This window comes from Nycticebus coucang, chromosome 17 (assembly GCF_027406575.1).
Source record: "Nycticebus coucang isolate mNycCou1 chromosome 17, mNycCou1.pri, whole genome shotgun sequence".
NCBI classification, from domain to species: domain Eukaryota; kingdom Metazoa; phylum Chordata; class Mammalia; order Primates; family Lorisidae; genus Nycticebus; species Nycticebus coucang.
This window is the reverse complement of record NC_069796.1, coordinates 39,007,771-39,024,216: the sequence shown is the minus strand read 5'-3', so window position 1 is coordinate 39,024,216 and position 16,446 is coordinate 39,007,771. Positions and strand designations below refer to the sequence as shown.

The window sequence follows — 16,446 nt, the reverse complement described above, 5'->3', positions numbered from 1 at the left end:
GGCAAGCCTGAGCGTAAGATCTATTCTCACTGGGCCGGACAGCACAGGGACTTGCTGAAGGACTGAAGGAGAGATGACTGACTTCATCTGCATACGTCTCAATTTACCAACACTATTCGTCAAATTACTTACAGCAACATACGAAACCTGCGCGTTGGACCGTGTCTAGAAGATGTGGAGGAGCAAAACAGACCTGCTACGTCACATGGAGAAGACAGATTGAAAAGCAACCTGGTATGCAGAGATCACCTGCCTAAGGAAGGGGAAGAAGCGAGTTAGTAGACTCATGCGCAGGCGCAGAAGAAAGGCTGGTGCTCAAACCGAGGCGCGTCCTTCCCCCACTCTCTTTCGAGCTGTCTCCCACTGCGCAGACGCACAAGGTGCATCAAGATGGCGGCCCCCGTGGATTTGGAGTTGAAAAAGGTAAAAGAGGGTCTTGACGAGACAGAGGCTTCTCTTTGGAGGTTGAGGGGACTGCGAAAAGAATGTCGAGTGAGGCTCGAGTCTTGCAGAAAGAAAGAGGCTCCAGGAGATGAGAGAATGGTTTCCTAGAGTCCTAAGGCCCGACCAGGCCCTTTTAAGCTGGGGTTGGGGACGAGCGGCTCTTGTTGAGTAGGAGCCTGTTGGGCTAGGTCGGCCTGTCTCCTTTTTCTGAGCTCCATAGCCATTGGGGTCTTTAGGACTCAGTTTAACAGTAAGAACTGAAGACAGCATTTCAAATTGAAACCTTTTCAGATCCGTTGTCTGATCAGAGGCATCTGTTACTCTACTTTTTCATTTGCTTTGGAATATTCCAAGTCCAACCTTTGTGTTTTGGCCATTTTTTCTGTCCCATAATTGAATTGTAGCATCTCCAAGTCAGAAAGTCAGTCATGGTTACAACAACGTTATTTCAGGTTTTTGGTCCACTGCCCCTTCCTTTTTTGAAGTCTTGTCAAAAGAAAGTTCAGTGAAGTTTTCCCAATACAGTCGGTAGCAGGTGAAATTGAATTCCTCTCCTTGTTCAGAGTTGCTTTATAAATGTGTTGTTACTCAAAAAGATTTTTGCTACCTAAGAACGATCAGGATCCTAGCATCATTAATAACTCAAACTATGCGTTAGGGGGCGAGGAGGACAGATCGGAAAGGACCCTGTAATTCATCTAGTTTAAATCTATTTTCCTAGAAAAGAAAACAGTTCCAGAAAAGTGTCAGTCAAGGGTCGAGACCAGAATCCAATATTTTCTGTCTTCAAACTTTTTGACCATTAGTTTAAGTTCTTAAGATGAGCAACATCTAACTTAAGACTGCCTCTGGTCAGCCTGTGCCTGAGAACCAGGACAGTTGAAATAGTTGTTGTTCATAATAGGTCAGGCCATTTGTTACTGCCCTGAGGTTATTATGCGTTTGCGTTTTGCTTTTGTTAATTCTTATAAGTTTAAGTGCTTGCCAAGTGTCATCTAATGCTATAATATCTCAGCTTTAATATACTCAGTTCCTTAGCAAACTGGACGGAGCAATCAGACAATACCTGGAATTTTACATTTCAAAACAAAATTGTGCATTCTAAAAATTTACTTTTTTTCTGTTAAAAGTTCAAATTGAGGCGGCCCCTGTGGCTCAAGGAGTAGGGTGCCGGTTCCATATGCCGGAGGTGGTGGGTTCAAACCCAGCCCCGGCCAAATAAAAAAAAAATAAAAGCAGCAGATTTAAAAAAAAAAAAAAAAAAAAAAAAAAAAAGTTCAAATTGAGGTCCTTGTTTAGTGAAAGCTAAGGAGTACAACTGTGAAGGGACTTCGCAGTACTGTTTGAATTTGTTCCTAATAAAGTGGACAGTGAATGTAAACCAAGACAATGATTACAGACTTGAACAGTTTTGACAGCCAATTAAATAAAAAAAAAATTTGTTTAAAGGTTTTACCTTCTGATGTCTTCACAAGGTCTTTTTTTTTGGTAGAAACTAATAGGAGATTTTAGGTACCTCTTTTTCTTTTTTTTTTTTTTTTGGTTTTTGGTCGGGGCTAGGTTTGAACCTGCCACCTCCAGCATATGGGACTGGCGCCCTACTCCTTGAGCCACAGGCGCCGCCCTAGGTACCTCTTTTTCAAAGTAAATCTTTTGGAGACCTTAATAGTAGGTGAGAACACAGAATAAAAGTTTTATAGTAGCCTTTGCTATGTATTGCAGTCACAAATGTTGATAATAATATATAATTGACAGCATGTGAGAGTCATTCCAGGCACTTCATCGAGAGTATCCAAGAACTGTGTTTATCCTCAGTTAAGTAAAAATGTATACAGCGGTTAAATTTGGCCTGGTATTTGGGGATGAAGATCATGATGCATTTGTTCTGCCAGTGCTTTGCAATTTTTTTCTCTCTTTTTTGTCTTTTTCTGAAAAATACTTGTGTTCTGAATATTACTAGACAGTAAAAGGGAAAGGTTTTGAATTAAGGTGTCAGAAGAAATGGATTAAAGTACTTGCCTTTCTAATAGTTGTTCAACAAGCCAATTTTAACTCAGTAAATTGTGGGTGATGAAACTGCCATCCCTAACTCATAGGATTATTGAGAGTAGTAAATGAGTTATATACCTCATTAATGTTCTCATATTAATATTCTTATGTTAATATAGTAGAACTTCTGTAAGCTGACCACCGAAGGGACTTTAACAGACTGATCAAAATACAGAGGTGGTCAACGTAAGGAATTTCCATTGAGTACATGTGGCTCATAGCTGGTCTGAGAAAATTAGGTCAACTTAAGGAGGTGGTCAGTGTAGGGAGGTGGTCAGCTATGGAGATTCTATTGTATTTCAAACTCCTGTGGGAAAGTTCTTGGAAACCTAGTTGTAACAGCTAGGTGTGGTGGCTCATGCCACCTAACACTAACACTCTGGGAGGCTGAGGCTGGTCGATTGCCTAAGCTGACAGGTTCGAGGCCAGCCTGAGCTAGAGCAAGACCCCCATCTCTAAAAAAATAGCCAAGCATTGTAGCAGGGACCTTTAGCTACTTGGGAGGCTGGGGCAAGAGAATTGCTTGAGCCCAAGAGTTTGAAGTTGCTATGAGCTGTGACGCTACAGTACTGTACCAAGGGTGACAATGGGAAACTCGATGTCTCAAAAAAAAAAAAAAGAAAAGAAAAAAACCTAATTGTGTAGTACCCTGTTTCCCCGAAAATAAGACATCCTCCAAAAATAAGACCTACTTACAGGAACCATAAGATGTCCCCTGAAAATAAGACCTAGCGCATCTTTGGGAGCACACCTTAAAATAAGACACTATCTTATTTTCGGAGCAACAGGGTACAAATGTATTTTTATGATTCTTCTTATAAAATGTTTTATGATTTTTTCTTTTCTTTTTTTTTAGAGACAGAGTCTCACTTTGTTACCCTTGGTAGAGTGCTGTAGCATCACAGCTCAAAGCAACTTCCAGCTCTTGGGCTTAGGCAGTTCTCTTGCCTCAGCCCTTGAGTAGCTAGGAGTACAGGTACCGGCCACAATGGTTTTTTTTTTTTTTATTGCAGTTTGGCCAGGGCCGGGTTTGAACCCACCATCCTCAGTATATGGGGCCGGCGCCCTACTCACTGAGCCACAAGTGCTGCCCTACTTTTATGATTTTTTTTTTTTTTTTTTTTTTTTTTGAGACAGTCTCACTCTGTCACCCTGGGTAGAGTGCAGTGGTGTCACAGCTCACAGCAACCTCCAACTCCTGGGCTTAGGTGATTCTCTTGCCTCAGCCTCCCCAGTAGCTGGGACTACAGGTGCCCGCCACAACGTCTGGCTATTTGTTGTTTGGCGGGCGAAACCCGCCAGCTCAGGTGTATGTGGCTGGCGCCTTAGCTGCTTGAGCCACAGGTGCCAAGCCTTGATTCTTGTTTTGAATCTGTGGGTTTCATCTCTGACTATTGCATTTATTTTTTTTTTATTACTATTGCTACTTGATATGGTTCTTATTTAATGTGCATTGTTTTGCTTCAATTTGATTGCATCTTCTGAGGACATAGTAAATTCAATATTTAGCATAGTGACTTGGTCATTTACAAGTGTATTGACTTACTGATGCTTGCTTTGGTAAATTTCACACATTGTCTCTGGTTAACATGTTTTGTTTTAATGTATTTCGATTTGACTTAAGTGTTTCTTATAAAATGTTTTATCTACTAAATCATGAACTTGTTTTTATTAGGCCTTCACAGAGCTTCAAGCTAAGGTTATTGACACTCAACAGAAGGTGAAGCTTGCAGACATACAGATTGAACAGCTGAACAGAACAAAAAAGCATGCACATCTTACAGATACAGAGATTATGACTTTGGTAGATGAAACTAACATGTATGAAGGTGTAGGAAGAATGTAAGTAAAATATATTCTTAATGAGATTATTGTGGTGGGTCTTTTGTCTGAATTAAATCATAGAATTTGTTCATTTTATTTATTTATTTTTATTTTACTTTATTTATTTATTTATTTTTGAGACAGAATCTCTGTTACCCTGGTAGAGTGCTGTGGCATCATAGCTCATAGCAACTTCAAACTCTTGGGCTCAAGTGATCCTCTTGCCTCAGCTGGGATTACAGGTGCCTGCCACAACACCCTGTGATCTCATTCTTTTTTTATTGAGACAAGAGTCTTAGTTTGTCGCCCTAGGTAGAGTGCTATTGTGTTACAGCTTACAGCCAGCTGAAACTCTTGGGCTTCGGCTATCCTCTTGCCTCATCTTCCCAAGTAGCTGAGACTCCAGGTGCCTGCCACAACACTCAGTTATTTTTAGAGATAGATCTTGTTCTAGCTCAGGTTGATCTTGAATTCTTGAGCTTAAGCAATAGGATTACAGGCATGAGCCACTGTGCCCAGCCTTTTTTTTTGGGTGGGGGGGGATCATAATTCACAGTAACCTCCATCTCTTGGGCTCAAGCTGGCTCAAACCTCAGCCTCCCAAGTAGCTGGGACTATAAGCACCTGCCACAATGCCCAGCTAAATTTTTATTTTTATTTTTTTTATTTTTTTCAGTAGTGAGGAAGTCTCACTCTTGCTCAGGCTGGTCTCAAACTTCTGAGCACAAGCAATCCACCTGCGTTGGCTTTCCAGAGTATTAGGGTAATCCTGGTTAGCCACCACACCCGGCCTGAATTTGTTCATTTTAAAACTTTGAGTTAAAGTATCATTGAAATAACTTTAAAGATTTTGTAGTCAAGTACCTTTTTTTTTTTTCTTCTTTTTCTGAGACAGTGTCTCACTATGTTGCTGTCGGTAAAGTGCTGTGCCATCATAGCTCACAGCAACCTCAAACTATTGGGCTGTAAAGACTCTCCGGCCTCAGCTTCCCAAGTAGCTGGGACTACAGGCATCCACCACAAGGCCTGGCTGTTTTTTGTTGCAGTTGTCATTGTTGTTTAGCTGGCCTGGGCTGGGCTCGAACCTACCAACCTCGGTGTATGTGGCTAATGCTGTAACCACTGTGCTACGGGTGCTGAGCCAGTACCTTCTTTTTTTAAAAATGAGGAACTGAACCTCAGCTAGATATAAATGTTTAATTTTAGTCTTTGTTTTTTTTTTTTTGTAGAGACAGAGTCTCACTTTATGGCCCTCGGTAGAGTGCCGTGGCATCACACAGCTCACAGCAACCTCCAACTCCCAGGCTTAAGTGATTCTCTTGCCTCAGCCTCCCGAGTAGCTGGAACTACAGGCACCCACCACAACGCCCAGCTATTTTTTGGTTGCAGTTCAGCCGGGGCCGGGTTTGAACCCGCCACCCTCGGTATATGGGGCCGGCGCCTTATCGACTGAGCCACAGGCGCCGCCCCTAATTTTAGTCTTTGAAGTACATTTCTTAAATACTTCTCTCTTCTTTCTAGTTAAGTGTGTAACTTCAATGATAAAGTTATAGTTTGGCATGCAGTGGTGTTTACAGAGATTTTGTATTGTATGTGAAGATTTATTTAAGTATGTATAGTTTTAATTTCATCTTCCCTACCTAATTTATTAGGGGTGATATAAATCATAAACCTTTTAGAGGTCTGACCAGTGTTGTAAAATAAAAATAAAGATTGAATTGTCATTTATATATACTCATTCTAAGTGTCATGCATTATTCTGATAAGAGAACAACTCAATATGTGAGAAATGTAGTAAATCTGTTTACTTTTTATTTGTTTTAATTTTTATACAATTAACCACCTACATGTCACTTTTTTTTCTTTTAAAAAACATGGTTTTGAGAGAGAATAGGTCTGTTTCATATTCTTTAAGCAGAAAACAAAGAATGGAAAGGCCCTTAAGTACAGGTAACATTCCATTACAATGAGCTAAAAGAAGACTGATTTTTTTTTTTTTTAAGTGTGGGGATGTAGGGGAGGAAGGTTTTTTTTCTTTTTTTGTGGTTTTTGGCCGGGGCTGGGTTTGAACCCGCCACCTCCAGCATATGGGACCAGCGCCCTACTCCTTGAGCCACAGGCGCCGCCCTGGGAGGAAGGTTTTTCTGGAATTTGATCTTTGAATATTACTTAGTAAGTGGATCATTACTTCAAATTTGGAGATCTTTTAGTTAGAATGGAATTTGACCTCAGTCTTGGGATGACTTATTTTGTGATTGATTTGAAAGAAGCATAACATGTAAAATTTAATAATGGCTTTGGAATGGCATCATGAGAAATAGACCCTGTTCGTGGCTGACTAATCCATATCTTTCTGGATAAGAGAGACATTATGGTAAACTGTTCATCTGATTTGCTTTCTCAGAATGAACAATATAATACAAATTTTATTTCCAAGTTCATATTTTTCATTTTAGCTTGTTTTAAGAGGATAAGAATCCCAGTTTGAGAATTTGCTACTGGGACACAAAAGAATTGGGATGAGAACAAAGTAGAACCCTTGAATATATATCTGTGTAGAATGAAATACATTGTTGGCATTCACTACAGGATAATTTTATCCTTAATGTGAATATCCTTAGGTCTTAAAACAGTAATGTTAACTTTTCTAGTATGCCTGTTAATATGTTGTACTTGGATTTCACTTCACTACACTAGCCTTTGTAGCAGCTAAAGAATTTCTTTTTCAAAATAGAAAAACTCTTTCAACTATTTTTGGCCTTTTGAGCTACAATGAAGTTTTTATTTATTTATTTATTTATTTATATATATATATATATATATATATATATATTTTTTTTTTTTTGTAGAGACAGAGTCTCACTTTATGGCCCTCGGTAGAGTGCCGTGGCATCACACAGCTCACAGCAACCTCCAACTCCTGGGCTCAAGCGATTCTTTTGCCTCAGCCTCCCGAGTAGCTGGGACTACAGGTGCCCGCCACAATGCCCGGCTATTTTTTGGTTGCAGTTTGGCCGGCTATTTTTTGGTTGCAGTTTGAACCCGCCACCCTCGGTATATGGGGCCGGCGCCCACCGACTGAGCCATAGGTGCCGCCCGAAGTTTTTATTTTTAATTAGAATAATTTCGTTTATCAAATGTTCTGCAGAAGTAATAGGAGAGTTGCTTGTTTTACATACTGTCAATGTGCTGCAGATAGGTTGTATTCCACAGTAAGAATTTTACGAGTTTAAAGACTGGGATATGAATTAGTTAATCGTAGAATGGTATTGCTTCATATAAATTATGTTTCTTAAAAGAAATGTGTAGTTTTAAATGTTTAGATAAAGTTGGACTCCTATATGATTTCAAACTTCGGTTTTAAATTTGTGCTTTCTGCATCTCTCTGGAAGTGTGAGTTTGACCCTGTATTGCAGGGGCATGTAAGGTGAATAGCTTTTGTTGTTTGGCTAGAGTATTAGTGCCTTGAGAGGAAGAAGAGACTTGCTGAGTATTTAGTCTGGTCATGAGGATGTTCTCTTTCTTCATGCTAAACCTGAAATATCTATTTCTGAATTTATAGTCTTGAGTAATTTTGGATATCATTGTGATTCACTTCTTTAATTCTAGTCTTGCTTTACTTTGATTTGTCTTTTCATTTTTGAGTGTTTCTTGAGAATTCTGATCAGAATATAAATGTTCCTCAAATTTTCATTTAAAAAAAACTCACAGATTATAAAATCCCAAACTCCATTTTTGTTTTAGAACCTGCTGTAGATTTTTCCATTACTGAAATTCAGGCCTTACTGTTTTTCTTGCCTGGACTAATACAATAGCATCTTAACTATTCTTTTTTTTGCCTTCATTCTGTTTGTTCATATTCATTCTTCACTTATTGCCATAATTGGTCCCATTTCCATTCTTCATAAAATCCTTTCTCTGTTGTACCCAGGTATAAAATCTAAACTTGTAGGCCTAGCATTTTAAGTCATTTATAATCTGCTCTTAATTTACCCTGCTAGTCTCATGTCCTACCACTTTATTTTTCCAAGCTCAGGATAACATGTACATTTCATCTAATGGACCTACTTCCTTTTGCTGATTTTATGTTAATCTTTTGAGAAGAATTTTGGGTCTTATATGGGCTTAAAACATGCTTTAATTGATTAGTGATGTGCATCACAGGGCGAGGGTAGAAGAGTAGTAGCACACGTACCAGAAATTGTTTTTTTGTTTTTTTTTTTGTAGAGACAGAGTCTCACTTTATGGCCCTGGGTAGAGTGCCGTGGCATCACACAGCTCACAGCAACCTCCAACTCCTGGGCTTAAGTGATTCTCTTGCCTCAGTCTCCCGAGTAGCTGGGACTACAGGTGTCCGCCACAAGGCCTGGCTATTTTTTTTGGTTGCAATTCAGCCGGGGCTGGGTTTGAACCCTCCACCCTCGGTATATGGGGCCGGCGCCTTACCGACTGAGCCATAGGCGCTGCCCAACGTACCAGAAATTGTTATCCTGATCTTTTCACAAAGGATTTCCTCATATCTGCTGTATTTTTGTGTCTTTGTGCTTTTGCTCATCTGTCCTTGGCTGGCAGTATCCCTCTTTGCCTTGTGAAATTCTCAACCTTCAAGACAGCTGAAATCTTACTTTACCTCTGAAGATTGTCCAGCCCATGGTACAGACTCATTCATTCTTTTCCTTGTTGATATAGGGTTTTTATTCTTACAGCTAGTAGAGCATGTTGAGTATGTAGGTGTGTGTGTTTTTGTTTGTTGTAGTTGTCATTGTTGTTTAGCTGGCACGGGCCGGGCTCGAACCCACCAGCCTCGGTGGATGTGGCCAGCGCCCTACCCACTGAGCTATGGGCACCGCCCATAAGTGTGTTTTAAATGGGTCAGTCTCCCCAGGCAGATTGTCAGCTCTCTAAGACCATATACATATATTATTTTTGTTTCCTCATTTCTTAGTATAATGTCTGGCACAAAATAGGTATTAAATAAATATGTGTTGATTTGAACTTAATCTGATTTTTTTCTCTTGCCTAAAATAATGGCATTTTCTTTTGGTTCTTTCTTTCTTTCTTTTTCTTTTGCAGTTTTTGGCCAGGGCTGGGTTTGAACCTGCCACCTCCGGCATATGGGGCCGGTGCCCTACTCCTTTGAGCCACAGGCGCCACCCTCTTTTGGTTCTTTAGAAGAAGTGTATTTAGAAAGTATAAGAAACTTAAGAATTAGAGTTAATTATTCTATTTCAATATATGATTCAGTCAAGATGAAATTGTAAAAGTAACATATTTTGACTATGATCAAAAGAATCATTTTTAACCAAAATTATGTCCTTTGATCTGACAAGATTCTGTATTAAATCTATTGAGAAGGTTGACTCATTGTGAATGTCAGCCAGTTACAGAAACAGTCAGAACTGACAATATAGAAGACTCAAACCTTTAGAATTAAACTGAGGGTAATATAATCCTTGAAGATTAAAGACTGTTTTATGCGGAATAATATTAATATAATTGTTTCTATTTTACCATCCTTATCTTCACAAAGAATGAAAATCAGATTTTTCTTTTTAGCTTATGTATTTAGTTCAAATCATTGCCAGCCCAGATGTTTTTCAACTCATAAGTATGGAGAAATTTGGTAGGGTTAAATCCCTCTTATACAGGGGTCCTCAAACTTTTTAAACAGGGGGCCAGTTCACTGACCCTCAGACCATTCGAGGACCGGACTATAGTTAAAAAAAAAAAAAAAACTATGAACAAATTCCTATGCACACTGCACATATCTTATTTTGAAGTAAAAAACCAAAACGGGAACAAATAACAATCACTGCCGCATGTGGCCCGCGGGCCGTAGTTTGAGGACCACTGCTTTTTGGTTTAAAATAAGGAAAGTCAAGGTATAGCATAAGAGATGATGAATTGCCATATATTGTAAGCTCTGAGTAGTCCATGCTGAAAGCTGTAGTCCATCCAGTCTTTGGCATATTGCCAGCACATTTTAGTTCTCTTACTTCATAGTCTTTGGAAAGGCTGTTATGTAGCCTGATACTACTACCACCAATTTCTAGTTTTGCTACTTAAGCTGTTTGTGAGCTGACCTCACCATACTGCTTTGAGAACTATGATGAAAGTTACAACTGTGGAATGATCTGTCTGGATATTTGGAAGTGTTTGTCTTTGCATCTTTCTAGCATGTAGAGGGAATGGACAGATCTTTAAATGTATGTGACTATTGTATTTTTTTTTTCATGGATAAGACTCAGTTTATAATTGCTTGTGGAGGTTTTCTTCCTCTTTGCATAGTAGAGCATAAGAATACATTTGAAAGTGCACATTTATGACATTTAACCATGTTAGTGTTTGAAAGGACCATCATTAGAATAAATGTAAAACTTATTTTTATTGACAATAATATGATGATCCTGATCCTGTTTTGATGTTGGGTCTTTTATTCTAAAACCCTTTTTGGTTGAGCATTACATAAATAACATTTCTTCTTTCCAAAAGAGACAAATTAGCTTTTATTTTTCTAATATAGGAGGAACTTGAGTAGATTAGCCTTTGAGAATGATTAGTGCCTTTAAAAAACTTGAACCTAACTAAAAATAACATGGTAGCATATTTAAACTGATTTAGAGGTATGCTACTATTCTGTGGGTATTTTTTTACATTTAAGGAACTAAGAATGAACAATGTTATAAATCTGCCAACTAGATAAGTGTCTAGCAATGCAGAAGTGCTGTTTGGGAGCAGTGTTGCTATTTCTATTTGTTGAAGTAATTTAATGGTTGATCTCTAATGGTTGAAGGGCCAGAAGCATAAAACTTAAGATTGCACAAGTAGAAAGTAAAATAGTAGGTATATTCCTGATAGGTAAAGAGTTTTTAAAATCTAAATAGTTAAGACATTTTTTCTTTTTTTTATTGTTGGGGATTCATTGAGAGTACAATAAGCCAGGTTACACTGATGTTAAGACATTTTTTCAACCAATTGGTATGTAGAAATCTGAACTCTTTGGTTGGACTGCCCTTATTTAAAAATGTTATGTTGGTTTTGTTGTGATCATATTTGTTAGTTTCGATGTTGACTTGTAATTTGAATCATGATATTTAGTAAAGGCAGGATGAAATATTTGCTATTTCTTAAGTTTAATTATATTAAATATTAATAGAAAGGGATATGGTAACGCTGCTTCAAGTTTTGCAACCATTTACAATTTCATGGTCTTCCAGTCAATTTGACGTAATTTTAAAATGGAAGTAATAGTCCTACTATATTTTATTCCTTCAGTGTCAAAGTTAAGATCAGGAAATAAAAATTTTGGTGTAGTAAATATTCTTGATATTGTTGATAAATACTATTGATATTGTAGTAAAAATTGTTTATATTGTTGCTTTCACCAGTCAAGTTTGGGTACTTTGTTTACTGCCTGCTACAGGATAAAAAAAAGTGAAATGTGTGAGATTACTTTTGGTTTACAAGCCACTTTGTAAATGCAAATTGATAAATTCTTTTTATACCCCCTTTAAATTTATTAATCTCTATTTTAGAGTAGAGAGAATAATTGTCAAAAATAAGATATTTTTAAAGGTTTTTAAAAAAATTTTATTTAAAAGGAAGAAAAGTTCTTCGTGTTCAGCTGCTTTTACTAATAGAATATGACCCATCCTTCTTGTGTTTTTATACTGAGCCATTTAAAGGCATGCTTTCATTACCCAGAGTTCTAAGGGAAAAAACAAGTTTTCCTGTTGTACAGGGAAAAATGACTTCAGTTTTGTTGACGTCAAATATGTATGTAAGCCCAGATGGGCACACTTTCCTCTTCCTTAGATGCAGCACTCTGGGGAGAGGAGATTTTTGAGTAACATTCTTAATTTCCTTAAATTGCCAATGATTTAAAAACTTGATGTTTATTACAACTTTGCTGTCTAGAATGACATCACTGTTTTCATGCTGGGAAAGTTAATAAACATTTGCGTAAGAACCACACAGTCTTGTTTCTTCTGCAGACAAGTACTTTTTAATAGTTCTTTCCCTTCTTCTCCCGTTTCCCCCAGGATCCAGACATTCTCATCGAAATACAGGAAATAAAATTTGAAAATGTTGTACTAATTAGAAGTTTGTTATTAAAAAAGGGAGAAAAAGACAGTTATCATGGAGCGTACAAAGATGCTAAAATAAAATTTTTATTTAGTGTGTCCTTGTTATGGGTACTTATTTTAGGCTTTGAACCTGTTTTAAAAAACATAATGTAATCGATTCATTTAGTTACTTGGAGGACTTTGCTTCTGCATTTCTTGACATCACAAGATCTGGCTTTTTTTTTTTTAACCAAGGATTAAATAAAATCTGACTTTGTTGCATGAAAGTAGCAGTCATTTAACAACACAGTAGCATACTACAGTGTATCCCCATTGGTAATTACTAAGAATCCATGTAGTTAACTTGGGCCAGGGTGAAGAGTACCATTTACTTGCTGCTCCTATGTAAATAAAAACAAAAGTAGGAGTAATCTTGAATTGTATTACTTGGTCACTGAGAAATTGTGTGCTGTAACTGACTTAACTTCAGCTGAATGTCTCTGAAAACAGTCAATTTTAAGCTGTACCAAGAATTTTCTGAATTTAGCTGCCATTTATCTCAAAGTGACAAGCTTGGGATCAACTTGAAATACAATCTGAGAGCGAGGACTGAATGAAATGCTGATGTCAGGGAATGTAATCTGCTTAATGAACTATGCAGAAAGTATCTCAGAAAAATATTGACTTAGAAGGTAAGAGTCCCTATATGTGAACACATACTTGGTAATTATTAGTGATTAGTAGTATACCTACTGGTATTCTTTTCTTTCTTACTACTTATATCAGAAATTGCTGTGAACTGCAAATATCATTTATCCTGATGGAGTAATTAAGATTATAGTGTGTTACCTACATCATTAGTGCTTGTGTTTTTGTGAAGAGTGTATGCTCATTTTATTTTTAGAATTTAAATTTAAATGGACATGTCTGGGGGGAATGTTATCTCATGGTCCTGGCCAGAAGCTCCTATTACTAACTCTTGTTTTGAGGAAGATCACTTGCCTTGAAATGCACCAGATTACTTGGAAGACACTATTCTTTGTGTCTTTGAAGAGAACTTAAAATGTTCTGATATCAAAATTTGTACAGCAGCAGGATCCTAGTATTAAAAATGTATCTTTAAATAGATAAGAACATGACTGCCGTAAGCCCAACCTTTTACATTGGCTCAGGGTAAAGTGATTTGGACCACAATATGCATCCTGTATGCGTGTGTCTGACTGAGACATTTGCATTTATGCCAAAGTGTATTTATATTTCTCTGTGACTTTCTGCTTTTGTACCAGTTGTTTTCTGTTCTGTGATGTCCTTCAGTAGTCATTGAGTAGTAGTAATCTTTTACGATCCTGTTGTTATATTTTACCCACTGTTATATTTTAACCTAGTAAAATAAAGATCACATCTTGGAAAAAAGTTGTGGAATAGCTCAATGCTTATATGTGGAATTGTTTGGGGTTTAATGAGGTCAGAGTGAAAGTGGTAAACATCAGAGGTGATTATTTACCAGAATACTTAGAATACCAAATAGTGACCCAAAATAAACATCATGTTTAAAATAGATTCACATATTACTGCTTCCATTTCAGGAGTAATAGTTTTGATTTAAAAATAGAGAATAATTTTTAATTATCATAGATTGAACTTAGCAGTGTGTGTTACTCATGTAGAACAATGGACATTTATATGGGATTGGGTTCCAGAGGGACCATGTTTCTCTAATAATTCTAATGAGTTCTCAGTCCTTATCTTATTTGACCTACCAGTAGTATTTAGTTCATTTCATCTTTCTTCCTTGAAGGGCTTTCTTCTCTTTGCTTTCAGGATATTACTGTCTCTTGGTTTTTCTTTTACCTCATTGGCCATTCCTTCTCAATCTCATTTACCATTTCCTTTTCTTTCACATTTGTAAATATTAGATTGGCCTTGGACTTAGCCCTTGGATTTCTTTTCTCTTGTCTGTACGTACTTAGTCTCTTAATGTTTTCATCCAGGCTTATCTTTTTTTTTTTGTAGAGACAGAGTCTCACTTTACTGCCCTTGGTAGAGTGCTGTGGAGTCATACGGCTCACAGCAACCTCCAGCTCTTGGGCTTCCGCGATTCTCTTGCCTCAGCCTCCCGAGTAGCTGGGACTACAGGCGCCCGCCACAACGCCTGGCTATTTTTTTGTTTTTGTTGCAGTTTGGCCGGGACTGGGTTTGAACCCTCCACCTTCGGCATATGGGGCCGGCGCCCTACTCACTGAGCCACAGGCACCGCCCCAGGCTTATCTTTTTAAATGCCTTTTTATATACCGACAACTCCCAGATTTTTTGGCCAGGACCAGGCTTGAACCCACCATCCCCGGTATATGGGGCTGGTGCCCTACTCCTTGAGCCACATGCGCCGCCCCAACTCCCAGATTTTTATCTTTAGCTTAGACCCCTTCCCTGAACTCCAAACTTGTATATCCAAATGCATACTTTACATCTCCATTTGATAGTCTAATAGGCATCTCAGAATTAACTTAGCCAAAATAAAATTCTTGTTGTTTATAAATAAACCTTCTCCTCCCTCATTCTTCCTCATTTCAGTAAATGGCTTTTCCATCCTTCCAATTTTTCCAAATCTTGGAATCATCTTTGGTTCTTCTCTTTCAGTCTTACATTCAATTTGATAGCAAATCCCATTGGCTTTATCTTTAACTTCTTCCAGAATTTAAAACTAACCACCACCCTGGTCTAAGCTGCCATTGGATTATAGCAGTTACCTCCTAACTGGGCTCTCTGCTTTGTTCTTACCACTTTATAGTCTGTTTTCAACTGATCAGCAGAGTGATCCTTTTAAAATGTAAGTCAGATCACACAAATCAAAATCTTTCAGGTAACTTCCCATTTTATTAGTGAAAAAGGCAAAGTTGTCTTGCCACCTGTAGCACAATGGTTACAGCGCTGGCCACATACACTGAGGCTGGTGGGTTCAAACCTGGCCTGGACCTGCAAAACAGCAATGACAACTGCAACAAAAAATAGCAGGGCGTTGTGGCGGGTGCCTGTAGTCCTAGCTACTTGGGAGGCTGAAGCAAGAGAATCACTTAAGCCCAAGAGTTTTAGGTTACTGTGAGCTGTAATGCCACGGCACTCCACCAAGGGCAACATAGTGAGACTCTGTCTCAAAAAAAAAAAAAAGAAAAAGGACAAAGGCTTTCTTGTACTTGTCTCTCTGTCTGAAGCCTTCTTCCAGATATCTCCATGACTCTCCATGGCTTACTCCTTCTTTCAGGTCATTAGCTAAAAAGGCAGTGAGGCTTTTTGTGACCATCCTATTAAAATTATTAATTAAAATAATTATTAAATAATTAAGATTATATTTAAAATTATATATATATTCACATCCTCATTTATTTGCCTCTTGTTGGCTTTATTTTTCTCCATGGTACATGTTATCATCTGGTGTACGATAGTACTAATTATTTTTCTTTCTTTCTTTTTTTTTTTTTTTTGGAGACCAAAGTTTCACTATGTCACCCTTGGTAGAGTGCCATGGTATTACAGCTCACAGCAACCTCAAACTCTTGGGCTTAAGTAATTCTCTTGCCTCAGCCTACCAAGTAGCTAGGACACCAGGTGCTCACCACAACGCCCAGCTATTTTTTCCTTGTAGTTGTCATTGTTGTTTAGCAGGCCCAGGCTGGGTTCAAACCCACCAGCCCCAGTGTATGTGGCTGGCGCTCTAACCACTGAGCTGTGGGTGCTAAGCATAATTATTTTTCTTTTTTTGAGACAGAGTCTCAAGCTATCATCCTGGGTAGAGTGCTGTGGCATCACAGCACACAGCAACCTCCAACTCTTGGGTTATAAGTGATTCTCTTGCTTCAGCCTCCTAGTAGCTGGGACTACAGGTGCCCACCATAATGCCCAGCTATTTTTGTTGTTGTCATTGTTGTTTTTTAATTGGCCCAGTGGGTTTGAACCCAGCAGTCTTGGTGTACAGGGCCCTACCTACTGAGCTATGGGTGCCGCCCCCTAATTTTTCTTAAATTAACATTATTGAGGTGTAACTTACATATGGTAAAATACACTCATT

The 16,446-nt window shown here is 38.2% G+C and overlaps 1 protein-coding gene across 1 annotated transcript in view; it reads left to right on the top strand.

Annotated features, from left to right (window-relative positions):
* The first annotated feature begins 321 nt into the window (after window positions 1-321).
* Window positions 322-16,446, top strand: part of PFDN1 (prefoldin subunit 1) — a 67,757-nt gene continuing 51,632 nt past the window's right edge. The window contains exons 1-2 of the mRNA XM_053566490.1: window positions 322-423; window positions 4,169-4,335. Coding sequence (XP_053422465.1) covers window positions 391-423; window positions 4,169-4,335 — 200 coding nt within the window. The 5' untranslated portion in view covers window positions 322-390. The remainder of the gene's footprint in view (window positions 424-4,168; window positions 4,336-16,446) is intronic.